Source organism: Bombus affinis, chromosome 4, assembly GCF_024516045.1.
Source record: "Bombus affinis isolate iyBomAffi1 chromosome 4, iyBomAffi1.2, whole genome shotgun sequence".
Taxonomy (NCBI): domain Eukaryota; kingdom Metazoa; phylum Arthropoda; class Insecta; order Hymenoptera; family Apidae; genus Bombus; species Bombus affinis.
In genome coordinates this window covers 15,715,206-15,740,378 of record NC_066347.1, presented here as the reverse complement: position 1 = coordinate 15,740,378, position 25,173 = coordinate 15,715,206, and the positions used below count along the sequence as shown (strand labels likewise).

General features: G+C 35.0%; 1 protein-coding gene and 1 long non-coding RNA gene across 2 annotated transcripts in view; both read right to left on the bottom strand.

Moving 5' to 3' along the window:
• Positions 1 to 157: 157 nt before the first annotated feature.
• LOC126915423 (uncharacterized) lies at positions 158 to 15,668 on the bottom strand. The gene is made up of 2 exons (XR_007710187.1): positions 13,210 to 15,668; positions 158 to 13,092 (listed from the first exon to the last, which is right to left on the bottom strand). It is a non-coding gene; the product is annotated as an uncharacterized LOC126915423 (long non-coding RNA).
• Positions 15,669 to 15,754: 86 nt separating this feature from the next.
• LOC126915407 (RNA polymerase II elongation factor Ell) overlaps positions 15,755 to 25,173 on the bottom strand; it is a 142,693-nt gene continuing 133,274 nt past the window's right edge. Inside the window, exons 4-11 of the mRNA XM_050720067.1 lie at positions 24,421 to 24,545; positions 22,818 to 22,934; positions 19,613 to 19,852; positions 18,999 to 19,069; positions 18,708 to 18,914; positions 16,846 to 17,749; positions 16,301 to 16,478; positions 15,755 to 16,188 (exon numbers count right to left, since the gene is read on the bottom strand). Coding sequence (XP_050576024.1) covers positions 15,970 to 16,188; positions 16,301 to 16,478; positions 16,846 to 17,749; positions 18,708 to 18,914; positions 18,999 to 19,069; positions 19,613 to 19,852; positions 22,818 to 22,934; positions 24,421 to 24,545 — 2,061 coding nt within the window. The 3' untranslated portion in view covers positions 15,755 to 15,969. The remainder of the gene's footprint in view (positions 16,189 to 16,300; positions 16,479 to 16,845; positions 17,750 to 18,707; positions 18,915 to 18,998; positions 19,070 to 19,612; positions 19,853 to 22,817; positions 22,935 to 24,420; positions 24,546 to 25,173) is intronic.

Below are 25,173 nucleotides of genomic sequence, written 5' to 3'. Positions count from 1 at the left end.
ATATAAACTTATTTATCTATGTTATGTTCATACAACTCCTCTTAACGTACGATGAAACTTATGCAAGAAAAGTTTGCAAGGAATTTCGAGTGATGCAGAACGTTCAACGGCGAAAGAATATAAGGACTAAGAAAAAATAGAAAAGGAAATACAAAGATATTTTTTGTCATCATTTTAATGTTTGAAATTCTCCATTTCATACAAATTAAGTGGGGGCATTATAATACAAACTTAAAATATATACATCGATATTTCGTAAAACATCTCAAATAACTATGCAACTCATTCATTTAATCCATAATCTATAGATCTCTTTCCGTTATTATTGATTTATTTATTTACTTTTTTTTGTATGCTCGAACCTACTTCGTGTATACTGTGCAACGAAACTGGCAAGTCGTTTGAATAAATATTTTTTTGTTTTTTTAGTTTCTTTTTTTTTTTTTTGCTTAATTAGCCGCCAAAATGAATCACGGCCGTTGTATTTTTTAATAAAGAGCGTTCATAGTAAATGGAGAATCGAATACGAGCTCATTTTTTGTCAGTTCGACGAATGGAACTTGAGGTTTCTCGACATTAATGACGAAATGAACCTCTATTCGGATTATCGACGAAACGACAGGCACTAATAGCGAGTGTCGAAATTACTTTATCCAGATCGATTATTTACATCGATCGCTCGAGAGCAATAACCTTTATCGTAAAGCCGTAGTTTCGGATCGATTTTTCATTTCTTTTTCTTTTTCGATGACTTAACTCGATGACATTTGCTCGATTGTTTTCTACTAATACATACATCGTCACGATATTTTCGGCCATGAATAAATCTTAGCGAAAATAACGGATGTAGTGGCCATTTCTCGAGCACAATATGAAAAAAAGAATCGATACAGCGGACAGATTAGGAATTCTTACGATTATTGGAGGACAAATGGCAAACATTTGCTTTCTCGCCAAGTTGCTGTACTTATTATTGCCCAAGTGGGACGGAAGTCACGGATGATTTGGCACTCCTGTTTTAATTTGCTAACGCCTATTCACCTGCACGTTCCTTTTTCTTCCACTTTTCCCTGCGTGCCTTTTTCTTTTTATTCCATCATTCTTTTAATAGATGCAAATTAATAACAAATTGTGAAATAGACACATATGTCGAGAAATGATTATTATTCGATACAAAACATATTTATCAATTAGAAATCGTCCAATTTCGCTTGCCTGCTCTCACCAAATCTCAACAAAGAAATGAACTGATTTTGAAACAATGTTACGCAAGTTTGTTGGATACAATGGAATACGGTTGACTTAAGTGAGAACAGGATGATTTAAGTATGCACGCAGAACGCGACAAAACAGAACAAAAAAGAACAAGCAGGAAAGAGATGAATCCGCACCGGGACGAAAACTCGTTTTCTACGCGCAATCACGTGCGCGATTCGATCGTTGAGTCGATCCGATTCTCCATTCGCCGTGTTACGATACGCTTTTCAACTTTTTTTTTCCTTTTTGTTTTTCTTTTGTTTCCTTATGCACAACCCACATCAGTATTGTTATTCGTTACTGTAAATTGTAAGTGTAAATTGATATTTGTTTTGTCCACGCTTAAAATACATTTTATACATACTCCGTCTACATTCTCTCATATAGTTGTCACCATAATCGTCGTCGTAATCAATAAATCGTTAAGCAGTAGTCGTCATCAAGAAAAAAACACAATGTACCATAATACATACATATATAATATATAATTATATGTATGATTATATATTATATATATATATATATATATATATATATATATTAAAATTTGTTGACATACTCGCTCTCTTTCTCTTCATTCGGCAAAAAGAACATCATCATTCTTTTTATGCGTCAATCATATCTCCATTACGCTCGCAAGTTCTCTCATCGTCATCTTCTCTTACTTTTTTTTTCGTTTTTTTCACGTTTTGAGTGACATTCTAGTTTCTTTCATTTTATTCTCGTTCGATACTTGCACGCGTATTTAATTTAACACGCACGATTCTTACTTTTCTTCTTCTTTTGCTCTCAAGTAAAACAGAAAGAAGCATGCGGGGGAAACGGCCGGAAGTACGCGTGAAACAGAATCGTAGCAGGAAATGGAGGAAGTTGTTTCGCGCAATAGTGTCTCGGTTCTGTGTGCGTCACTCGCCGATAATAACGAACCGGAGAGTCCACCATAGAAAAGGGATCTCTCTGCCCTTTACTCTCTTTTTCTTTCTCGAGTTCTATCTCACTCCCTCTTTCTCTTACTTCCTCTCTAGTTTTCGCTCTTTTTCTACCGATACACCGTATTCGTTGCTACTACCAACTACTACACTATAAGCTGCATGCTTCGTCGACAACTTATGATCATCTTACCACTTACCAGGCACGTTTCAATTCTTAGACACACGAGAGATCACTTTACTCCGCGCATTACAACGGTGCTACATGATCATATTTACGGAGAATGTCTACCAATATCGAACTCAATTGTATTAAACACACATTATTTTAGGTACTAATTAGACATTAAACATTGAATTCGTTTACGTGTAAATATGTATCTCGGTAGTAGCTGAAGACATAACCTTAACATCGTTACTAACATATTTTTTTTTTTAGTGTTTTAAACAAAAATTGTATTCAAGAATTCATGGAAGAGAATATTAATCGAAGCAATTAGAAAATTATACATATATATATATATATATATATATATATATCATGAGAACTATCAAAACTGAAATACTTCGCTGGTATACTAGTGTTTTTATTAGTTCGAAATTGAGACACAAGTATAGAGCAAGTTTGATCGAGCGGCAACTTCACGTTTTAGCGAACGATCCCCTAATGACTTCGTGCGACGTATCCCGAACAGCCACAGCTATTACGGAACATTGTATTACAGAAATAATATATCACACGAGCGTTATCTAGACTATTATACTTTTTGATTAAAACACCTGCTTATACTATTCGAATGATATGATTCAATGAACAACTACTCGATTAAGGTGTATGCAATACGTTTATAGGATGCAAACAATCGGTCAAACAATTCAAATAATCGATACTCGTTTTGTACTTTCGATGAACTTACAGGTGCCGAATGTTTCGTGTTGTTTAATTACATTATTGAATATGAAGTTCACCGTACGATGTCAGGATTTCAGCTACTGACGTCGATATGACTTGCCAATTAATCATTGATAATTTTTAATTTTTAGCGTGTCTCATGCACTTGACGTTTGAAAGAAAAATGTTCCCCTCTTACAGAAGACGCAATTTTTCCTCTCAACAGGTTATTTGCACTTGGAATTGAACATTGATTTCAAAATGCCGCAACATTGCACGTCCCAATGTAAAACTCGAAGATAACTCAATCGAAAGGTTAACATATGTACGTAATAACATTAATAATAATAATGAATGGTAATAATAATAGTTATCGTAATAGCAACAATAATAATAGTAATTGCAATAATTAGCGAAAGAAGAAACGAGGAGTTTGACGAGAAAAAGGAAGTTTGACGAATTGGAATATAATCAACAGAGAAAGAAAGAATGAATCTTGTTTCTTCCTTTCCCCCAGCCGTGTATCTCGTAATTGTTCGGGCAATCGGAAAGGGATATACGACGCATCACTTCTTCCATTTATAATCGTTCATAAATCGATTTAAATCATTTTCTTCCCTTATCGATAATGTTCCACGCGGTCGTTCATCACGCTCATCATTCTTTGCCAACAATATTTAAATTCTTCTCTCTATCCACATCCATTTGCCTTTGTATATATATACTATATATATGCATAGGTAATAATCGCAAATACAACTATATAATGAATATACAAGCCTTTGTCAGGGGGAGGGGGCAATGCAGTCGTCGTCAATAAAAAGAGTCACGGGTTACATTATACGCCTATCCACGAGACAATCATTCCCGTCGGATCGTCCAACCGCCCTGTGTTGTATACCTGCGTATTTTACGCATTGTGTGTATGATTGTTGTACCTCAATTTTTACTCGTCATATCGGACCTACACGAGTGCGAACCGAAGGAAAGAGATAAAAAAGAAGAGAATAGGAAAAAACAACGCTTTTCGTTCCTTCTTCTATATCGTCGTCGTCGTCATTCTATTCCCTCTGTTCCTCTTCATTTTCACAGATAATGGAAAGGAATCGCTCGTTTTCGATCGTCGAAAGACAATATTGACCTCGATCGGTAAGGACGACGTTGTCCTTACAAGGACAATGAAAGCTGCCGAAGCGGTCATGCTGCCTTTCATACGTTTTCTTAAGTCACCGTATTCTATAAATCGATTCAGTCGTCGAGTATGCGAGGTGATATACATACATACTTAATAAGCACTTAGAGAACACTTCCCTGATAGTATGCAATACATATTTTTTGTGTTTCTCGATGGTACACAGCGAGGGATCGGTTTCGTAATCGTCCTATGAACAGAAGGCAATTATCGTCGTTTTCCTCGTCATTGAAGCCGACGAAATCGAGTTTGATACATTTTTTTATGATTACGACATCGGTCCCTGATTTTTTGTTATTATTCTTTTTGCTATTTTTTTTTTATATTTTTGCTGTTACTTTTCTACTATCTCTACGAGCTAACCCTTAGTTTGATATGGGTAATAAAAATCATGTTTCTTCGTCCTTCATGATTTCTTCTGATTTTCTTCACCGTTACAAAATATTGTGCGCAGTCATACGTGATCTTTAGTCATTACGCGTTTTCTGTACTTTCTCTTTTTCGCGTATCACGAAGTTTCCTCTTTTGCGTTTAGCCCGAGACTTCGTTCTTCGCTCAAGTATTTCATGGCAATAGAAGGTTTTCATAATTGGGTAAGTTCCTCGAAGACCTCAATACAACGGGACGAAAAGAATTATCAAACGAAAAAGATCGAGCATTACTTGTATTTGGTTTTCAAGTTATTATCGATCGATATACTATGTTACTAATAATATCAACTATCCGGTACAAAATAAATGTTCGTCGAATCTCTTTCGTTTCAATTAGGAAGCTTCATGATGTATTTGAGTAAAGTTTGAAGTCATCCAATATCTATATGTACCCCTAAAGTTATTCATGTACTATACAAATAATATCGCATAGATCTTCAAGATTAATAAACGTTATGTACAGAAAAATGATGAATTCATTACAACCTAACCTCTTAGATATATTTTAAACGTCGCTCCTCCTCTACCCGACACATGCTCGATACACAAGTATTAACACGAATTCTATGGTAAGGTTATGCAACAATATATATTCTCTACGTTGCACATTCGCAAGAATCGATTTGCACATACCCAAAGGTCAGCTCGTACGACGCATCGTTATAATTATCTAAACTTCAGGCATCGACGTTTTGTCGTGATAGTGATAATGTTTATTATTAATTTCCAGTGTGTATCAGATGGAAACGATATAACACGCACGAAAAATCAATTAGGAGCTATTAATTTACATTGTTTCAAGTGTATAATTCGAAACGTTTTCTGGGAAATGAGGATTTCAAACTTCTCTGAGGAACGTGAGATATTAACTTCTTTTTATCTTTTTTAAAAGTATACATGTTATAACTTTCAACAATTACAGATTCATTTTTCATATGACTATTATTATTGAACAAGTAGCAACAAAGATTATCATATAGTTTTAATAAAAGATCTCGATTTGGAAATTAATAATGTTTGCACTTTAAGATTTAAAATAGTTTTACAAAACGGTGCGTTTCTGAGTATGACTATATCAATGGACATTGGTTCATTTACGATCGCGTTATATTATTTCCACCTCATATACGGGAAAAATTCAAAGATCATTTATCTTCTATCGATATACTCAACGCATTCATTAAGCTATGAGAATTGCGAAATGCGTGTATCCATTGCACGATATTGTATACTGCATCATCCGATTTGAAGGCAACGGCGAACGAACAATTCATTTCATGTCATCGTATCAAAGAAACTAACACTTCGATTCATTGTGTGAAATCAGACAACAAACATGGAATCAACGAAAAGAGAAAATGGCGATGGTCAAAATAAGGTTTCACTGCATCGTGTCGCGGACGAAACAGGTCTTCGGCTTATGAGAAACTCCGCCACACTGAATCATCATCGAACGAAATCTGTACGCAACCTACGTCATTACAAAGATTCTAACATCACAGTCAAAAAATATAGTACTACGCGATAAACAGACGCGTTACAGTAGTACTTCGCTAATTAACCACGGCTCAGGATCTTATTTGATCAATTATAGGGAAGATATACTCCTAAGAAGTCTTCAGTATCTTCCTTTTTATAATCAGTTAAATATGAGTGAAATGCAGATACCTGACGTATTTGGTTGTTGTTTCGCATACGTAACACCAGAGGCTCTCTCCAAAGATTAGTGGAGATAGCAACGGCCAGTTAATGAGGCACTACTGTATTAACGCTCACCCGGTAACTCACTCATCGGCAATGCTTTATATGTATACCAGCTACCACGTTAGCAGGGAAGAAAAATAATAACAATACTAAGCAACAATTCCAGGCGCATGCCCATTCTCTTGTCCAATCGTTTGTTTTCACGATTACCCTCTCTCTTCCCCCTCTTTATTACGAACGATGACAAACGATTTAAAGTTGTAACGATAAAAGAATCTAATTCGAGGCACTCGTTGGGAATATTTCTTTCGAGAAGCAACATTAGAAAATTTGTTCGTTGTACGCGGTACTTTTTAAAAAGCATTCGCCATGTAATGATTTGAAATCGTGTTTCGACGAGAAACTATGATGTCAGTGCAACAGACTATGAATGTACGTACAATACGTGTATTACGTACGTCACGCCTAACGTGTCAAGCGAAAAAGAAAGAATGCGATCAGAACTCTCTTTTTGCCGGCAATCACACGTATGCATGCACGCGATATCGAACTAGTTACGCGATCTATATATCCATTAATAAACTATTTAATTCGCTCGGTTCGGAGTGACATACTCCGCTGTATCGCATATATAAGTAGAATGTTTTCCAACTTAATTGTCTGAATTGATAAAAATAAACGGAAATGAAACCTCTTCTATACGAACATGTAATCTTCTTTGGTTTACTATTTCCGGATAGTATACATGGACTTAGAAAGTTTGTTATATGATTCTAACACGCAAAAAGAATGATATATCAAAACGTGATATGTATGTTTCACCGAGATACTAGTTCTTTTCATGTGTACTCTTTTAAAATGATGGATAGTGCAGTCAGGAACCGGATCTGAATTGCGTACCCAGATAGCTACATACTGTGTTTGATATTTCCGTCTTTTAATTGCAACTTTAAGACTGAAGTTGAACAGAATAAAAAATTAATAATTCAATATCTACGATTACAATTAAATCACATATATATTTTTGATAATTATTCGGAATAGGGACGATCCTATTAATTCCAACGAGCCTGAGATATGTTGTCAAATTCAACGTTCTAAACAACTTTTTCCCTATACATACAACCGTCGCTCGACTTTAGTTAACAAAATGTTCGTAAAAAACTTCAATTTTCTGGTTACGATGGCTTATTAATAAGAGAGATAACCATTCTTACTATCGTATAATTAAAAAGGGAGATTATGTTATAAGTTAGGTTAGAATAGTATCTGATCGCCTTTAGGTGGTCAGCAACGTCAGCGCGAAATAATTTTCGATGAATCGATGGATATTTGGAATGTCGCACTTTATTATGACCTTCAATTGGTCAGAAAGGTAACGAATATTCTCAAACGTCCTCGAAAAATTGTTTAGAGAACAAAAATGTATGAAATAAATTGTTAAATAATACACGTAGTATTAATGGTGATATGGTCGCTTTGACAACATATTTCAAGGCCATTAAAAGCGGCGAGATAGTGTTCCTATTCCGAATATAATATTTTTATATCATAATGATCGTAAGTAATGACCAAATATTATTTATTATTCAATCTATAAACATAACGTGTGTTACCTAACAAAAATACCTGTTAAGTTATTACAATAACGAACTTAAATTAAAAATATTATAACGATTTCATAAATCTATTGCTAAGTACAGTTTATCGTATTTTAAATAGGATTAAAGTCCACTACAAAATTCGATGATCTATTTATTTCGTATTTTCTGATAAATCACGCGCATTGAGCCGACAAAAGGCAAGTTCACGCAAAAAATTCTATTTTACTCCGAACATCGTGTCGCCTAAATTTTCAATGGACGTTCATGAAAAATCACCTGTTGCTTAAAATATTCTGGCGAGCGATTTCAAAGTAGTACAAACTTTGTATATTTTACAAATAATCTTTAAAACTGCATATTTTTCTTCGTAAAGATAATACGCTTTTCATGGTTACGACAAGACGTTCGGGTCTTACGAGTCATTTTGATTTTCCGTTTAAATCGTCCTTTTCGCTTGGCTACGCTTCGATTACGATGGAACAGTACATTCATGAGTCGTTATATAATGAGAAATTTTGTCTGTTGTGCCAGGACAGCCGAAAGAGGCAGTGAAGACATAGAATGGAAGAAAAAACTGATGTAACCTATCATTAACTTTGTTCCGTATCTTAATGTGAATTTAATCAAAGGAAAACCACGATAAACGATATCGATTAACAAAAATAAACTTCCAGTAGTACATAATAAACGTTCGAACTTTTTAATCTCTGCTGCGCTATTTTCTTCGTTTCTTTGGAGCCGGAGAAATTTTATAAATATTTTAATGTTAATTTTACCTTTAAATTAACTTTTTTTCTCTTAATGGTATTACACTTTTATTATATTCACTTTATAGTACATTTTAAGTAACATTTAAAACGTAGTCAATCTTTAACAAGTGAAAACTTTCATGAAACGTTCACAGATTGTTCAAAAGTTTCTCAATTTCATCCAAGTACTATAACGAGGAATTTTCTACTAGCAGGAACACCGACGAGTTTTCTAGCCCTTCGCGAGAAGAATAATCGAAAGTAGAAGAAACCTCGTTTACGGAGACCATGTTCGAAGAATATTCGAAACGCTGACAAACTGACAGAACTCATTCGCGATACTTTACCAATCATTGGACGATTAACAATTGAACATTTAGAAAGAGAAAGGGAGACCGTGAGAAGTATAGAAAAATCGATAAACACCAATGACATTTATTTAGGGACTTAATTTTGAATACCCATGCGCTGTACACCGTTTCACTTCTTTCCCAGTTCTCCATACAACTTTCTCGTCTAAGACACGATAATTCTCTTTTTAAAAATTTATCTAAATGTACGTTGTTTCGATAATGATACGTTTCCCCGTGAGTACGGAGGAAATAAGGAGGGGTAAACGATTCTTTCTTCGTCTATGACGCGGTTTCGAAGCTCGTTAATGCGTATCTTTAGCGAGTTTCTTTTTTTTTTCGACGTCAAAACAAAGATATTCTTGAGACTTTTCCTCCTTTATCAGCGTTGGTACGTATTAATATCGTTTACGTAAGAAATAATGTACGTAAAATTACGCTAAATATATTGTATATATATATTTCGTGTATTATATGTATATATGTATAGTCATTTACTCTCGCTTTGCTAAAATTGGCACTTGGATTCTCTGCTTTTTTCTTTCGTTCTTAAGCCTTGAATAAATCAAAAAAAAGAGAGAGAGAGAGAGAGAGAGAGAGAGAGACGAAAAGTTGGAGCAGACGTCATAATTGATAGAATTTATATATAGTGGTCGAAAAGTTTGATTCGCGAGAACCTCGACTCCTACTCTTTCCTTATTTCGCGTTAAATATCACTCAATGACACTTACATGGTAAGACACTACGTATATGATTCCGAGGATCAGCGATAAAGCGTGAATCATCGAATCGCGATTTTCCGTCGGTTCAACGATCCGAAAATGATTATTCTGTCGTGGCAAAGATTACTAGAGAAACTAAACGAAAAGGGGAACAGAAAAAGATACGTAGCATACTTTACGTATGTAATTCGTAGAAAACGGTATGAAAACAGACATACAAATACATATAGACGAATACGATTATCCGATAACACCGAGTAGAGAGAGAGTGATTCGCAACGGAATGAAAAGAAGGCACTATGCTCGTTCGAGGACGAATGAAACACAATGGAAAGAAAGTTTTCGAACTCGGTGAAATCTAACGATATCGAATAACAATTAATATTTAGAAAAAAAGTGGAGGATAAGAAAAAAAGGAAATAAAGAGAAAGAAAATGACAAAGTGAAAGCGAAATACTGATCTAAATGTCAATTATATTTATTAACTTCGAAGACATGTATTGGTCATACGATCTTTCCTCCTAAACATACTCGACGATATTAAAACGCGTTCTTAGGAATCGCACACGGTGAACGCATATGCATGAAGCTTAATCGAATGTTCTCGAATCGAATATGTTGAGGGATCAAATCTGATACAACGTAAAGGAAATAAAGAAAAATAAAATGCAGGAATAGTAATAATAACGAAATTTTCGAAAGGTTTGCTTCACGTTCGAAGCTCTGGCAATGAAACCGATAAAGGAGCTATCGGCAATCGGAACTAATCGTTACGAGTTATCAAATGCATTGTTAAGAGCACTTACATTCGCAAAGACATTACTTTCTGTACAAATACTACTTGTTCCGATAGTTTTGTCGTTCGTTCAAACGTTTACACGATGCTGAAAATGCTGATCATGGGACAAGTTCGGTATTACGGTTCCATTCTTCTCTGACAAGAACTCTGTTCTTGTTTCACCCATCTTTCATTAAGTATTTCAGTCCGTCGAATATACGTATACTGACTCTCTTGTTAGAAACGCGGCGCAAATTAGAAACGCGCTTATTGCAGGGTTTACTTAAGTTGCACTTGAATTTTTAGGTATTTCCTTTACGCGCCGAGTTTCTTCTAGTTCAGTCTCTTTAGTGCATTCTGTTTTCTGCTTCCATCGATTCGTCCATTAAATAATGGACTTGCTCTCACGTGTACTATCATCGTTGCAATGTCTGAATGATCGGTGGATATTTTACACTCTTGATCGATACTATTTGTACATGCGTTGATTGTTAGACTAAAAGAATGTAGGATTTTGAGAAAAACTGTACATACATAAGGTTAATCGAAATTAAACGAAAAAAATCAAGGAAAATCTTAAATAATATGATACTTATTTATAAATAATTAATAATTCGAATCTTTCGTTTCTTAGATTATTACTCCATTACAGCATTATTTTAAATTTAACAACTGCATTCCAAAATGTATTATTTATATTAAAGGAATGGTCTGAAAATATCCTTACGTATAATTTCTCTTGTTTAATAATCAATGCGCGAATATAATACAAAAAGGAAAGTCGCAATATTCATAATGTAGATACAAACTTTTTACTGAACCATCGTACACCGAAGTGGATATGTATGGCACAGCATGACAGTATTGAAAAAACACACCGGGAGCTTCTTTTCTCTCTTTTTTCCTTTTTTCTTTTTCCTTTCTTTTGCGCGTTATGCAAATACCTGTTGAATTTTATAATTTCGTTCTCTGTTTCTCCGTTATTCGTCGGCTACGCTATAAAACGCAGTGAAGTGTAAATGAAATGAGAGTGAAAGGAAACGCATAAATTAATTATTTTATAATTTTTATTACATTTTTTTTTTTGTTTTTGTAAATGCAAAGGGGAAAAATGAGCAAAAATAAGATTCCCTATCATTTATATCTACAAATGAACTGATCGTAGTTCAAATCGAATCACAACGACATATATTTAACGAGTTCCCGTACCTTTTAGTTACAATCATATATACTTCGATATTAATGTTCTTACAATCCTCGTTTATCTTCATGAACACACACACGATAGATTCTGTAATCGTATATACGTATAATATTAATTAATTAATTAATTAATTTTTTATTTAATTTATTTGCTTATTCATTTATTTACTTATACGTATATTTTTATATATAAAAATAGGTTAAATTATTTTATTCTAAACAGGCTCTTTTCGTGTTGTTTTGCATTTTATAAATTCGTTGCAATCGGTAGAAAATACTTGTCAACACTGTGCCATTCATATTTTAGCGGCCCTCAGTTACCTTTCTTTTCTCATAACGAAATATCATCTAACATTTCAAAATTATCATTCATTATTATCGTTTTTGTTTCATCAAACGCATCAAATGCATTTTTCAAACCAAGGTTTCTAAAGATTTGGGTTATAATATATTTAGTAACTTTCCTCTCGTTAATTTTGCCACTCAATATAAATATAGTACGTAAAAAGAGTTGAATACATTGCACAGAGAGTTTTAAGAGCAGCAAGCGAAGAATCTCTATAAAATGAAAAATAACAATCAAAACATTTTTTTTTTTTCTCTTTGCTTCAGAATATTTTTAGTCGATTGAAATAATATTTTACATTACTAACAAATTTAAGCTAATACAATGAAATCTTGCGACTCGTTGCATACAACTTCAAACATAATTAATTATTCTACAACGTACTAAAAGACTACGATAAAAGTATGTCTTTTTAAAAATACAACAACTAAATTAAGTTACTAAGGCGGTGATACCTTTAACACATAGAATTCTAATCGTTTGTATGCAATTTATTTGCATTTTCTTTAAAACCATCGACGATCGAAAACATCGAACGATGTTCGTCAGTAAATAAATCAATTACAAATAGCATATTTGATTGGTTAAAAAGAAGAAAAAAAAAAAAGAGAACTAGACGCGCAAGTTACGATGCACGACAATATTTCAATAAAACTAAAATACAGACTTTCCTTTTCGTTTAAAAGAAACTTAATTTTACTTTTCATTATTAATATTCTAATTTTCAGAAAAAAAAAACAATCGTAATAACTAAATGATTTCCGATCAATTGGATACTAATAAATTTCAAATTAAATTTCTACGAAGCTAAATAAATATGTACAAAGCAAAAAAGAAACGACTCGTATTACGTTTAAAAAAAAAAACGAACGAAACTTCATATTAAACGAGTAATTTTTTTAATTGATTTTGTATATATATATATATATATATATCTATACAATTTTGTATAGATATAGATATATATATATATATCTATATATATATCTATACAATATATCAGAAAAAGCTGCTATAAAATTTTGTATAGATATATATATATATATCTATACAATATATCAGAAAAAGCTGCTATAAAATGATTTAAATATTAAAACTTGCAACATAAAATGTTTACGAATCAACATCTTTTTTTTATACTTTAGAATAATTAACTATGTGAAAGAGAAAAGTCGAAACACGTATCTTGTAAGAGTGTAAAGTTCTGTACACTGATATTTAAAAACTTTTTAAGTATTATATTTCATTCATACAAACGACGATATATGCGCAATATACCGAATTAATACGAGTCAAGTTCCCTTCCTCTTTATCACCGTCTTTCACTTTCTTCACTTCCTATCACAAAACACTCACAAATAACTGCAAATGTTTACTTAATGTGAAACAAAGCAAGCGTGAAGTAGAAAGACACACATCTTATATACAAATCGTCTTAAAGAAGAAAAAGAAGAGACAAAAGAATGAGAATGAAAAAGGATACGTTTAAAATTACTACGTAAAATTCTTTCATCGTGTTTATGCGTTTAAAATGATATCATAGTAAACAGACAAAAGGATATTAGAAACATTAACATCATAAACTTTCGTTACATATCAATGGAAAATTGAAATTGGCTTGATATATGTAATATCTTTCTTTGATTCCTTCGTTCAGTAACTGCAAGTTCCCCAACGAAGGTTTCAAATTGTATCTATCTTTCTAACTATCCGAACAATAATAGTAGTAATAGCATCAATAATTATATTAATAGTATCTGTCATCATAATAATAATAATAATTATACGAATAAGGTATTCATTCGTACGTATAATAAATTGGCATATACTGTACAACGCACTGTATATTATAGTTATCGCTGACGACGATTAATTATTACTATATGATACTTGTTCGTTTTTAATATTTCGATTTTACCGTTTTTCTTCTCATTTCATTTATAGTTTATTTTTACTCTTTTTTTTGGGGGGGGGGATCTTTAATTTGCTGTTTGTTAAATATTTTTCATTTCATATCGGTGATGGTTCCGCACCATCTGCCTTTCAATGGCTAACAACAGTTATGAAATCGTATAAAACGAATGTATCCTAGCATAACGATACACACAACTGGAACCACTACGAGCGATCGAGTGATTTGGAAGGAACGAAGCCAGTTTTATGTTTCGTCTCATTCTCATTTCCCTAAACTTTAGTCCTGCTTCTTTCGTGGATATCTGAAGCGCAAAGTGCGGCCATAGCTAACCGCACGTGATTGATTTATTCGTTTTCTTATGGCAGATAATTCTAAAAAGAGTGCTTAACGTATTCTCATCCTTCCTCTCTTTTGTTTTATTACGCTTATTTTTTTTTTTTTTTCGTTTTAATTGTTATAAGATAGATTCCCAAGTTATGTCATTCTTTTGCCTATTAAGTCAAGATACACCGATCGAGTCCCTGATATAATAAGTGGGCCGTATGGTGAAGAAACAAAAAAGAGAACGAAGAAGTAACAAAGAATCGTTCTAACCTTACGATGCATATAACATAGTCTCTCTCTCTTAGCGGAAAAAGTTAAAGATTCCCTTTGTTCTTTCTCTAGCAAGACAAATGAGAACAAAGAAATAAGATAAAAAGAAAAATACAAAAAAAAGATAATCAGAAATGGAGGAACAAAGAGAACAAAAAAGAAAGAAAGAAAATGGCGAGCAGCAGATCATATATACGATTCCTGGCAGCTCGTGGACAGTCTCTGTACTAGTCTTCTTTCTTTTTCCTTCCGACGGAAAAAGAAACACAGTGTCCTCAGGACGTGGCACGTGATAAGCCCTTTTCTACCTTTTGGACCCTGTTCTCGCGTTCGCACTGTCGATTTTTTCTTTTTGTTTTAATCTAAATGTTAAATTGGACGACACACCTGGAAGTGCGCACCTGGACGCGCGCACGGTAAGTAACTAATTATATAGAGTTAATTACTTTTTTCTATTATCTTCTTTCTTCGTTTTTCCCTATTCTTCTTCTTCCTATCTTCCATTGGAGGACAGAGCTCTTTCTTCTCAAGAAAAAAAGGTGTCTGTGTTTTTTCAGTTCACGCATAATATCTAGTTCTCGCGAATGCCCTTTTTCCTCATTGTTCTCTCTTTTTCTCTCCCTTTCTCTTTCTCTCTCTCTCTATCTCTCTCTCTCTCTCTTCCTCCTCGGATGGACTACTGGCTTTTTCTTCTTTTATTTCCATTATTCTTATACTTCTTCTTTCCCTTCAAATTGTACCGATTGTCGTTAAAAAGATCCTTTATCAATCTGGTTACCATTGGTCGAAGTAGCACGCAAGCGTATCCCGATGATCGCTCACGATCACACAACGTAAGTCGAACAGATCATCACAGTCGCGCGCAGAAATCAGTTACAGAAGAGAGATCCTCGACTTACACGCAAATTTTTTCAACAACAGCATTGAAGGTTCTTCGTGATGTGCGAGTTTATATATATATATATATATATATATATTATATTATATATTATATATATTATTATATATATAATTATATATAATTATATATTATAAAATATATATATATATTATATATATATTATATTATATATTATATTATATATATATATATATATATATATATATATATATATATATTCTCGCAACCCAGGTTCAGGGAGTACTTGACTTTTTTTCGGCGATACAACTCAGGAACCATGTGGACCGTTTTAGATCAGCCTTGGAACATGCCGAGAAAATGCAAATTCTTCGACACTGAAGATAATAGCATACCGACAACCGAAAAAAGGTAGAGAGTAAAAAGCGGCCTTTTCAGTTTGTGTCAGTAGTGCAAACTATCCGTTTCCTTCATGTCGTTGCTACCACCGACGTTGTTGCTGCTAGTCACCATGCCAGCACAATACTGCGCGTCATATTCCAATACCAGCCGCTTGATGTGGCTTAGCTTTTCATGCAAGTAATGAAAACGGTGTTTCGTTTCCTTATGCTTAGGATCGTTTTTAGTCTCGTTATACTCATCGAAAATTTGCTGCTTTATTTCCTGTAAAACATAAAACAGATATAAATAAAATTGTTACATTTTCCATTGTAACAATGATTCTTGCGATACAGTATCATTGTGTCTTGTATATTATTTACATGCGATACGGTACCTGGTATTCGTCCCAATTTCCCAAAGCTTCTTCTTGTTTTAAACGATCCTGAAGCTCAGTAAATCGTATGGATACTTTCGCCACTTGAGTATGCAGCCTCTGATACTCTTCATAATCTGCATTGAATTCTTCCTTGTAACGTCTTCTCTGTTCCATACTGCTTATTGTCGTATAATACCTGTAAGAAATTCGAGCGTAAGTACACTGAGGTATATTTTGCTTGGTAAGATTCAAATTAAGTTTCATAACTGCAGGAAAATCCACTACTTTATCTCCATTATCGTAACATATGAATGTAAGGGCGTATATTATAGAGAAAGAATAAATAATATATATCAAGACAACTATGGAGCCACGATCACGAGTCTTTCTTTAGCTCACAAAGCGTGCAGATCGTGTTGTTTTTTTTTTTTTTTTTTACAATAAATAGATATCCATGTTAATGAGCGCTACAACATATCGTAATTAACAATAACGGAGACAAAATCGTAGAAAGAATCTTACTGGGTATTCTATTAAATCTTATTAATTTCGATGATACTCACGTGAGGTAGTCCGGATACTCCGATAATTTAGGACTCTCCTGTAAGTGAAGACCGTCAGGATTATGTTCGGTGGTGGCATAATTAGGTACAACTAAGTCGGTATACGTGTTAGCGGTTGTTCCGTTATTCTTCTTTCTGGGGTCAAGATCCCTGTCGCCAGAGCGTCCCCTATCGTTCCTGTCGCTTCTATCTCTCCTGTCGGCGAGTATTCCATTCGAATTACCACTATAATTACCTGCACTACCACCGTCACTCGCGGCACTCGGCATCGGACGAGCCACGCAATTCACAGCCGTACCGGCACTCGCTTCGGCACCAAGTATCGCAGTCTTTCCTTGATGATGACGACTGCCGCTCAAAGGATTATTATGAGCTACACTACTATGGCCAGTGGTCGCATTGTTAGCGACATTGCTCGCAAACGTTCCGGTGTTCCCGTCCCGATGACCGTGCTGGTTGGTCTCTTCACTATCACTGGTTGGCGTCAAGCACGCTTTTCCATGGCCATAGTTGCCACCTCGTAGCACATCACCGTTCGCTGTTCTTTCGGGTCGATAATCGCCACGATGATCACGCTGATGCTGCCGTTGATCCCAGCCGTTAACTACACCACCGCTGTTACCACCACTGCCACCATTCGCACTACTACCACCGGCTGCACTGGAAACGACACTAACACTGTTACTATTTCCACCACTATTAGCCGTCCTTCCATTCTCCCCGACATTCGACGATCCCGAATTCAATTCTGTCTTCCTATAATGCGATATCCGTGGTCTTTTTGTCGGTAATCCGTCATTACCCTGATAATAACCTGGTCGCTTGTTGCCCAACAACGAGGGCGGAGGTGCAGTGATCGCAGGCGGTGAACCTGGATGAGTGGAATTCGGGGATTGCCCGCTGCCTGTAATCATAATCGATAATATACGTTCAATATGTTGTTCTATATTTTATCTGGATTATTGTTAACGCGTTACCATGTATGAGTAGATTGTTGGAACAATTCTTTGAAATTACTGTTAATACTATGGTAAAATTATAGATTTAAAGCTTTTACGACGATGGATCGGTGTTATGACTTGGCTTTTCAAGAGAAACTGTCGCAGGTGTATTCTGAGGAAGTGAACTGCGATATTCAGAGAAACGTAGGCATAAAAGTGTGATTCATCATACGATTGTCTCTCAAAACACAAAATCATGACGCTATAGCAGTAAATAGGAATTTTGGTCGAAAAAATACCATTGACAGGAACTTTCGGTGTGAAAAAATTAATATGCTAATGGATTAATACACTGCTGCATGATATTTACATAAATTTAAACTTTCATGAAAACAAGAAATGCAATGAAATCCAAATACAGACTTGCGTCATTCTCTAAATATTATAATTAACTTTGAATACTTCTTATATCTTTTATCCTCTATACTTTTGCACATTCAAATTTCCCAATAACAATAAAATTAAGTTGTATTAGTTATAATCATATCACTGCATTATGTTCATGTTAAGTAACCATTGTTCTCTGTTTAAATCACATTATAGTAAATAACTTGGTAGAGATCAAACACCATAGAGAATGTGTAAGATTTCTACTATACCGTAAACAACGAGTCTACTCATTGATATAAAAAAAGACCATTATATGTTATTGTTCGAGTGCGTTTGGAAAAATATTTTTTTCGATTTGCCAATTTCATCGTCATTACTTTTAAATCTTTTAACAAGTGGATAAAAGTATCGAGCAACTATGTATTGACAATTGTTCCCGAGTGAATGTGAAATATAATCAGACTTTTGTGTTGCTCCGTCGCAATGAATATTCGGCGAGATGAAGATTTAATCGGTGAAAATGTATCGTACCGCTGGATCCATCGCTGGAACCAGGAGGCGTTAGATTCTGAGGTTTTCTTCTTTTTAACATGGCTTTTTCCTGTTCCGTATAATAAGGCCAATCTTCTAGCACGTCGTTCCAGACGTATCTATGCAAATGATACGTGTTATCCCTCATGAAAGCTACCTGTTTTAGAATCATCGGCATGGCGGAACGTTCTCGATCTTTGATGCCCTCTGAAGATAAGATATTAATTAATTAATTTGCGCCAAAAATTTGATGGATAATCTTAAGTTTGTATTTTTCGTTTATATTCTTACCTCTGTTTATACGATCATACAGCTCTGGCTTTTTGTATGGCCTCAAAGCAAGAAGATGGATAAGCCTTTCTCTGTAAACAGAAAACAAAATATTCGTTAGAACTAATGGATGCTTAGATAATTATTTAGACTTCTATTTTAAACCACTTATCTTACAAACTTTACTTTGTTTTCGTTCTTTAACTGAACTTTTACGAACGTATTTATAAATGAAGAACACATTGGCAGAATATAATAAACAGTATTGAAATGTACAAAATATTTATGATATAATTTAAAACTATCGTTTTATTCGACTGTCGAATTAAACGGTAAAAATATTGTTACTGCAGCATGATATATATTCTTGTTATTGTTTACAAAATTTCATAGACTTATCGCGTATTTTTAAAACACCCGTACCAGTTGCACCTAACAAATTGTTTTCTCTGCAAGTGTTTTAGCTACCAGGCGATATCAAAATAAAGGAAATAACGTCATGTCCTTGTGTGCTCTTCAAATATTTTTACTTTTTTTTAAATCTTTTTTGTTTCGTTCTCTGTTTTATCGTTATGAAAGTAAACAATGATCACGCGTTCTTCAAGGTACGATTATACGGTCTAATCGAAACTTACCTGAGTGGTCTACGCATGATCTCAGAGACTTTCTTCTCGGGTTGATTTCGGGCTGCTGGTTGATTATTGACGGCAGGTTTGTAAGCGGAAGACAATCTAGGCTGATTAACGGATGTTGGAATGCTCGTCGATTCCCGATACCTCGAATTCATTGGTGGTGTTGATGGTACAGTTCTTCCGGTGGTATTCACCTTTACCTTGCGCCCGATGTCCGGACCATTTGGCTTGATAACTCTGGTGCTGATGGAAAATAAAACGAGGAACGATAAGAGACATGCTGATAAATATTACTACTATTTTTAATATTATATTATACGATATTAGCGAGTAATATGTTCGTTCTTTATACGAGAATAGTATACAAGAATATGGTATACGAGATTATTTACAATCTTAGAATTTGTTATTATAAGTCGCAATGTGTGAAAGCATTATTGTCAAGAGAAGAAGAAGATCGAAAGGAATAGATGAAAGTATAGCGTTTCGTAACGCGAATGAATTCTCATTTTCGAAATGATACACGATATAACTTACGTTCCGATAGTTCTACCTTACTTTCCCACAATTTGCATGATCTACCAAGTTGATAAAATGATTGATAGTCCCCTACATCGTGAATAAACTAGTTCCCTGGTACATTAAATATTCATAATAGAAAGTACTATATACGAAACTATGCAAGCATAACCGTCTACGGTTGTTAAACGAAAGAGAACAAAAATAATGGTCGTTAATGCCCGCGTTTTTCCACTGTCATTTCCAGTTCGAAATCATTACGGCGTTAATAGCGCGTCCCTGCTATATATCGATTGTCCTGAAAAACCTTTTCCAGCAGTGATTAGATACCATAGGAACTTTAGTAATAGTAATATCGTAGCATCATCTTAATATACAGCGTCAAGAATTTTTATATGACAGGGGAAAGTGATTAATCAATGAAATATTCGAGGAACGTTTTATAGTTGGCACGTAGCTATTTCAAAACGTTTCGTTTAATAGACTTCTATTTAATAAAACAGCTTATTTCGTGATTTCGACACATGCGTATGACGTGTTTGATGTAAATCTAAGCTCACAGGATTTTTGAAAAATCGATATCTCTATGTTTAGAAGAATTATTGATTATATGAGACTCTTATTTTGGCAAAAAAGAAGTGCCAGTATTCAATGTTCGAATAAATTACTGAATACTCCATGGTGAAAGTTATCCGCGTTGGAGACGAAATTCCTTTTCTTAATAAAAATTAATGATTTATATACGGCACTACTATAATATCCAGACCACCCACCAGAAACTGCAAATCATTTTTACTACGGGCTGCCAGTTACTCCGAAACTACTTACAATCGTGTTTAGAATGTCGCCACGGCGACGACAACGGAGCTGCTAATTCCATTTAGAATATCACCACGGCGGCGATAACGGACTTGTTAGTTTCGTTTATAATGTCGCCACGATGGCGACAACGGAGTGTAAAGACATATTAATCGCAATTATAATCTCCGCGAATATACAGAAGTATATAGAAAATAAACAGATTTTCATTTTCTTTGTTTTGTTTATTGTCGTTACTAAGAAATGCACGCGTATCATCTCTTACACTAATGAAATAATCTCAAGCGCGAGGGAGGTGGAAAAAATTGACAAACGCATATATGCGTCCGTAGGGATCAAAGGGTTAATTCAAGCTATGTATATACAGCACAGCTATGACTCTATTATTCTATGTAATTTAAGTAAAAAATATGATAGTAAAAATGCAAAACGATCTAAGATACTAAACACTGAAAATGTGAAAGGTAGAATTCACCGTATTGGAAGATCAGCTAATTATAAGTAGTTCGCATAATATAATCAGCATAAATTGCTTCGTATAGTACGATAGGTATAAACGACTGGAATATTTTACCGTATATCGTATCAGTTAACGAGACCATTTCTATCTCTTAACGTCGACACCTAACCAACCCACGCTTGACGTCAGACAAGGTTCTGGTTGACGCCAGTATCCCATCTAATGTCCAGCTCTAATCTACAGGAATCGTCTTTCCGCGAGGAAAGTGATTAATCGATTTTCCTTTCTGACGTAAGCCATCACCGGGAAAACCCATTATCAGCTTTGCTCTTAAACGCGGAATTATGTAACCGGTGCTACCACTAGGCAACTATAGAGAATGCAACTGGTTCAAACAACGCAACGCCTCAGGTTATTCTTTTCTTTTGCTCTCTCTTCTACGTTCCTACGATGGGATTTTATTTATCAGAATTTCACCTATCGGAGCCAAATTTTATTTATTATTTTTATTATTTTAGTTACTCTTAATCGGCAATTTCTATACCTACACAATTTAAAGCTAATAAAAATAATCGAATTAATCGCAGCGAAGTGGATTTTACTTCTTGCAAACGTGAATATACAAAAACGATGCGGCATATTGATGAATGAGAAATTAAACATGTATTAAGAAATTTTTATATTCGAAAGATTGAAAACTCGAGGGATGAATCTTCCCTCTATCGATTAAACGTACTAACGAGAAGAATCGTTAACATAGAAATCCGCTATTCGCAATATCTTGTTACACGATTTGTTTATGTAAACCGTGTATCACACAATATATCTATGTACGTAATAAGTTTCATCCACAGCGACAGATACCAAAGATTTCGGACCTAAGTCGAACTTGCGGGGCTTTTTTAACCTTGACCGTTACTCTGTTAAACAAATTAACTAATCCGCCTACACGATATCCATCCATTGTCTTACGATCCGAATGATCTTTTCTTTTTCGTTCTTTAGTTACATCTTACGCGATGATGTCTCTCGTAAAATGAAGATTGTCTTATGTAACTCAAAAATTCCCACCTCTTCCCTCCTCGTTCCCCATAATTATCAACGAACATCGTGTAAACGATAACGAATAAACAAAACTGGCATCGAATTCAATTCAAGAATCGTTCGAATCGTCATGAACAATGGATCTAGAGATAACGTGATTTGGGACGAGGGTCAACTTCCCGAGCAAGGTGAAGTGCATATGAATATGACGCAGAAGCCACTCGAAAAATAGAATGAGCAAGCATACAAAGGAATGAAACCGTGTACGAACTCGATAACGAACTCGTCGAAGAAAAATCGGCCTCGATCCGGAGGATCGACGAAGTCGAGCCTTCGACGTCCGTATCTTTTCAAGGGGTGACTTACCATTTGTTCTTGTTATTCTCCTCGGCGACGGCCATCCGATGCCTGGTTGTCTCGTACACATCGTCGTTCGCTTGTATCCGCATTTTACACGGCAATGCGCCAAGACTCTCCAGACTCCTGCACAGGAAAAATGGAACACCATAAAGAGACCGATAAGTCGCTAGAACGAGTCTTGACGCCGTTTTTCCCTTTTCTTTTTTCCGCGTCGTTTCCCGTGTCTTGAAAATGTACCACACGTTTGAAAGACGCGCAGTCTCTAGATTCGAGCAGTGGGAATCGATTTGATCCTCCCACGAACAGATGGTTACGCGGTGAAGTTTAAGATTGATCTTTTCTCTATATATAAAATTCTTGCCAAAGTTATAGACGAACTTTATCCACGGAATAGAAAATTTAAGATCGTTTCTCTTGGTAATTTAGAGGATACGTAGTATCTTTAAGAATTAAAAATGAATTTTAGCTTCATGGACTTGATACATTATCCGCCAGGAAATAGATCTTTCTTCGGGATTGTTAGAGATTAGCGTTGGTTCTATGAACCTGATATATTGTCCGACAGAGATTTAATTTTCTAACTGACAAGATACGGTAAGAATAAAGGTAGTCGAAGACTGATGGAAGGAATAAGAAATATTATCACACCGTTGCAGAGAGTAAATCCGAATTAATTCCTACGCTCTTTCATCTTCGTCTGTCGCTTTATCTGTGGCATAAAGTTCGTGAAAGTAAGACTAATCATACGTTCGAAGGACAGTTTTCAATTATCGAGAAAATGTTTCATTCATGGAACATCGGGTCGAACGCGATTATAAAGAGATGTATACCCTTTCCAATTCCAAGCGTTATGGTAACGTTAAATTTAAACCAATTTCAAAATCTGTCCATCAAAATCACACACGTAAATATCGTATATCGATAATTATAAGCTTTAGGAATGTTATAGAAGAAAAATTCTGTCGTATTTATACAATGATCGCGTGTAAGTAATGTGCCCATTAAGTCTAACGACAAAACAATAATAGTTACTGATGGTTTCGACACGATCCTCCGTTTGAGGTATGCAACTATCTATTCTACACGCTACTGACCTCACTAAAGAAATAAAATAGACAAACTCGAGGATGGTGTCCCGCTGGGGGTAGCCATCCACGTGTTATTTAGCAATTAAGCTAGAAAAATTTACCGAATGTCCAGCTGGACAAATTCTGAAGTACAAACTAAATAATAATAAAAAGAAACTATGTATTCTGTTACAGTTTACTATCATTGCATCCCGTTCTTCCGACAATGCCACAGATCAGCGTCAGCTGCGATCATTTTACTGGCGTCATATACGTATCGAGTCCAAATCCGCGCGAATTATACAAAATTTCCGGAACCGTGGCGGTAGAATCGAAAAGAAGTCGATTCCTCGTGCGAAAATATGCAATAATTTTTGACAATCTTTTTTCACGCGAAGCTTCATTTTCGAGAAAATCGAGTTTGAATCTGTTCAGTTCACTCGATCTGGCTAGCTACCCCGTTACTTTTATTTACGTAGGTTCAGAAACGATAACAAGCTGATTTTACGGATTGACTACACACGACACAGATAGTTACTTACTTAGGGCTCGTTTGTTGGACGCATTCGAAACTTCCCTGAGGACCCTCGATGTCTTGATTGCCAGAAAGGCTAAACGTAAATCCTGTTGATCCATGGTTGGATTGGGTAGGTGGGAAGGACAGTTGCTGTAATCAGAAAGTTACTGGTTATTCGTGTGCCTTTATTCTGCTAATAAGGTCGTATTAACTTATGAAACAGCTTATGGTGTAGTACTTGGTGTGTATGTGACACTACCAACCATATAGTATTCTCATGTTCCTATACCAGTGACAGCTATTTATATCTACCGGTTACATGAAACTGTACAATGTACAAGCATATGTATCTCCACTTGCCTATCTATCTATCTGTTTATCTGTCTGTCTGAGCTTTTAAATAAGATCTGTATAAGTAGGATCTAATGTTCCTCGAGGCAACGTTTTATACGTTGGTCCTGTTGTCGTTACTCGCGTTACGCGCTTTAATCTCGTATCGTGTGTTTCGTTTGGTCTCCTTCTATGCATCTTTTCCTGTATCTTAATATTGCGCGAAAATTGGTTAATAAACACGTGACGATAGAACGAGGGTGAATTAAGACGAAACGATTGACTTATTTTTATTTTCTATATCAGATATAAACAGCAGTGGTCCGATCGCTAGAGATCGTGGACTGTTGGCGAACAGGTTCCCCAATAATTATCGGAATGAGAGAAATATGATTCTTTTTATGTTTTTATTATGTCATTAGGAGAGAATTTTATTGAGATGATTGAG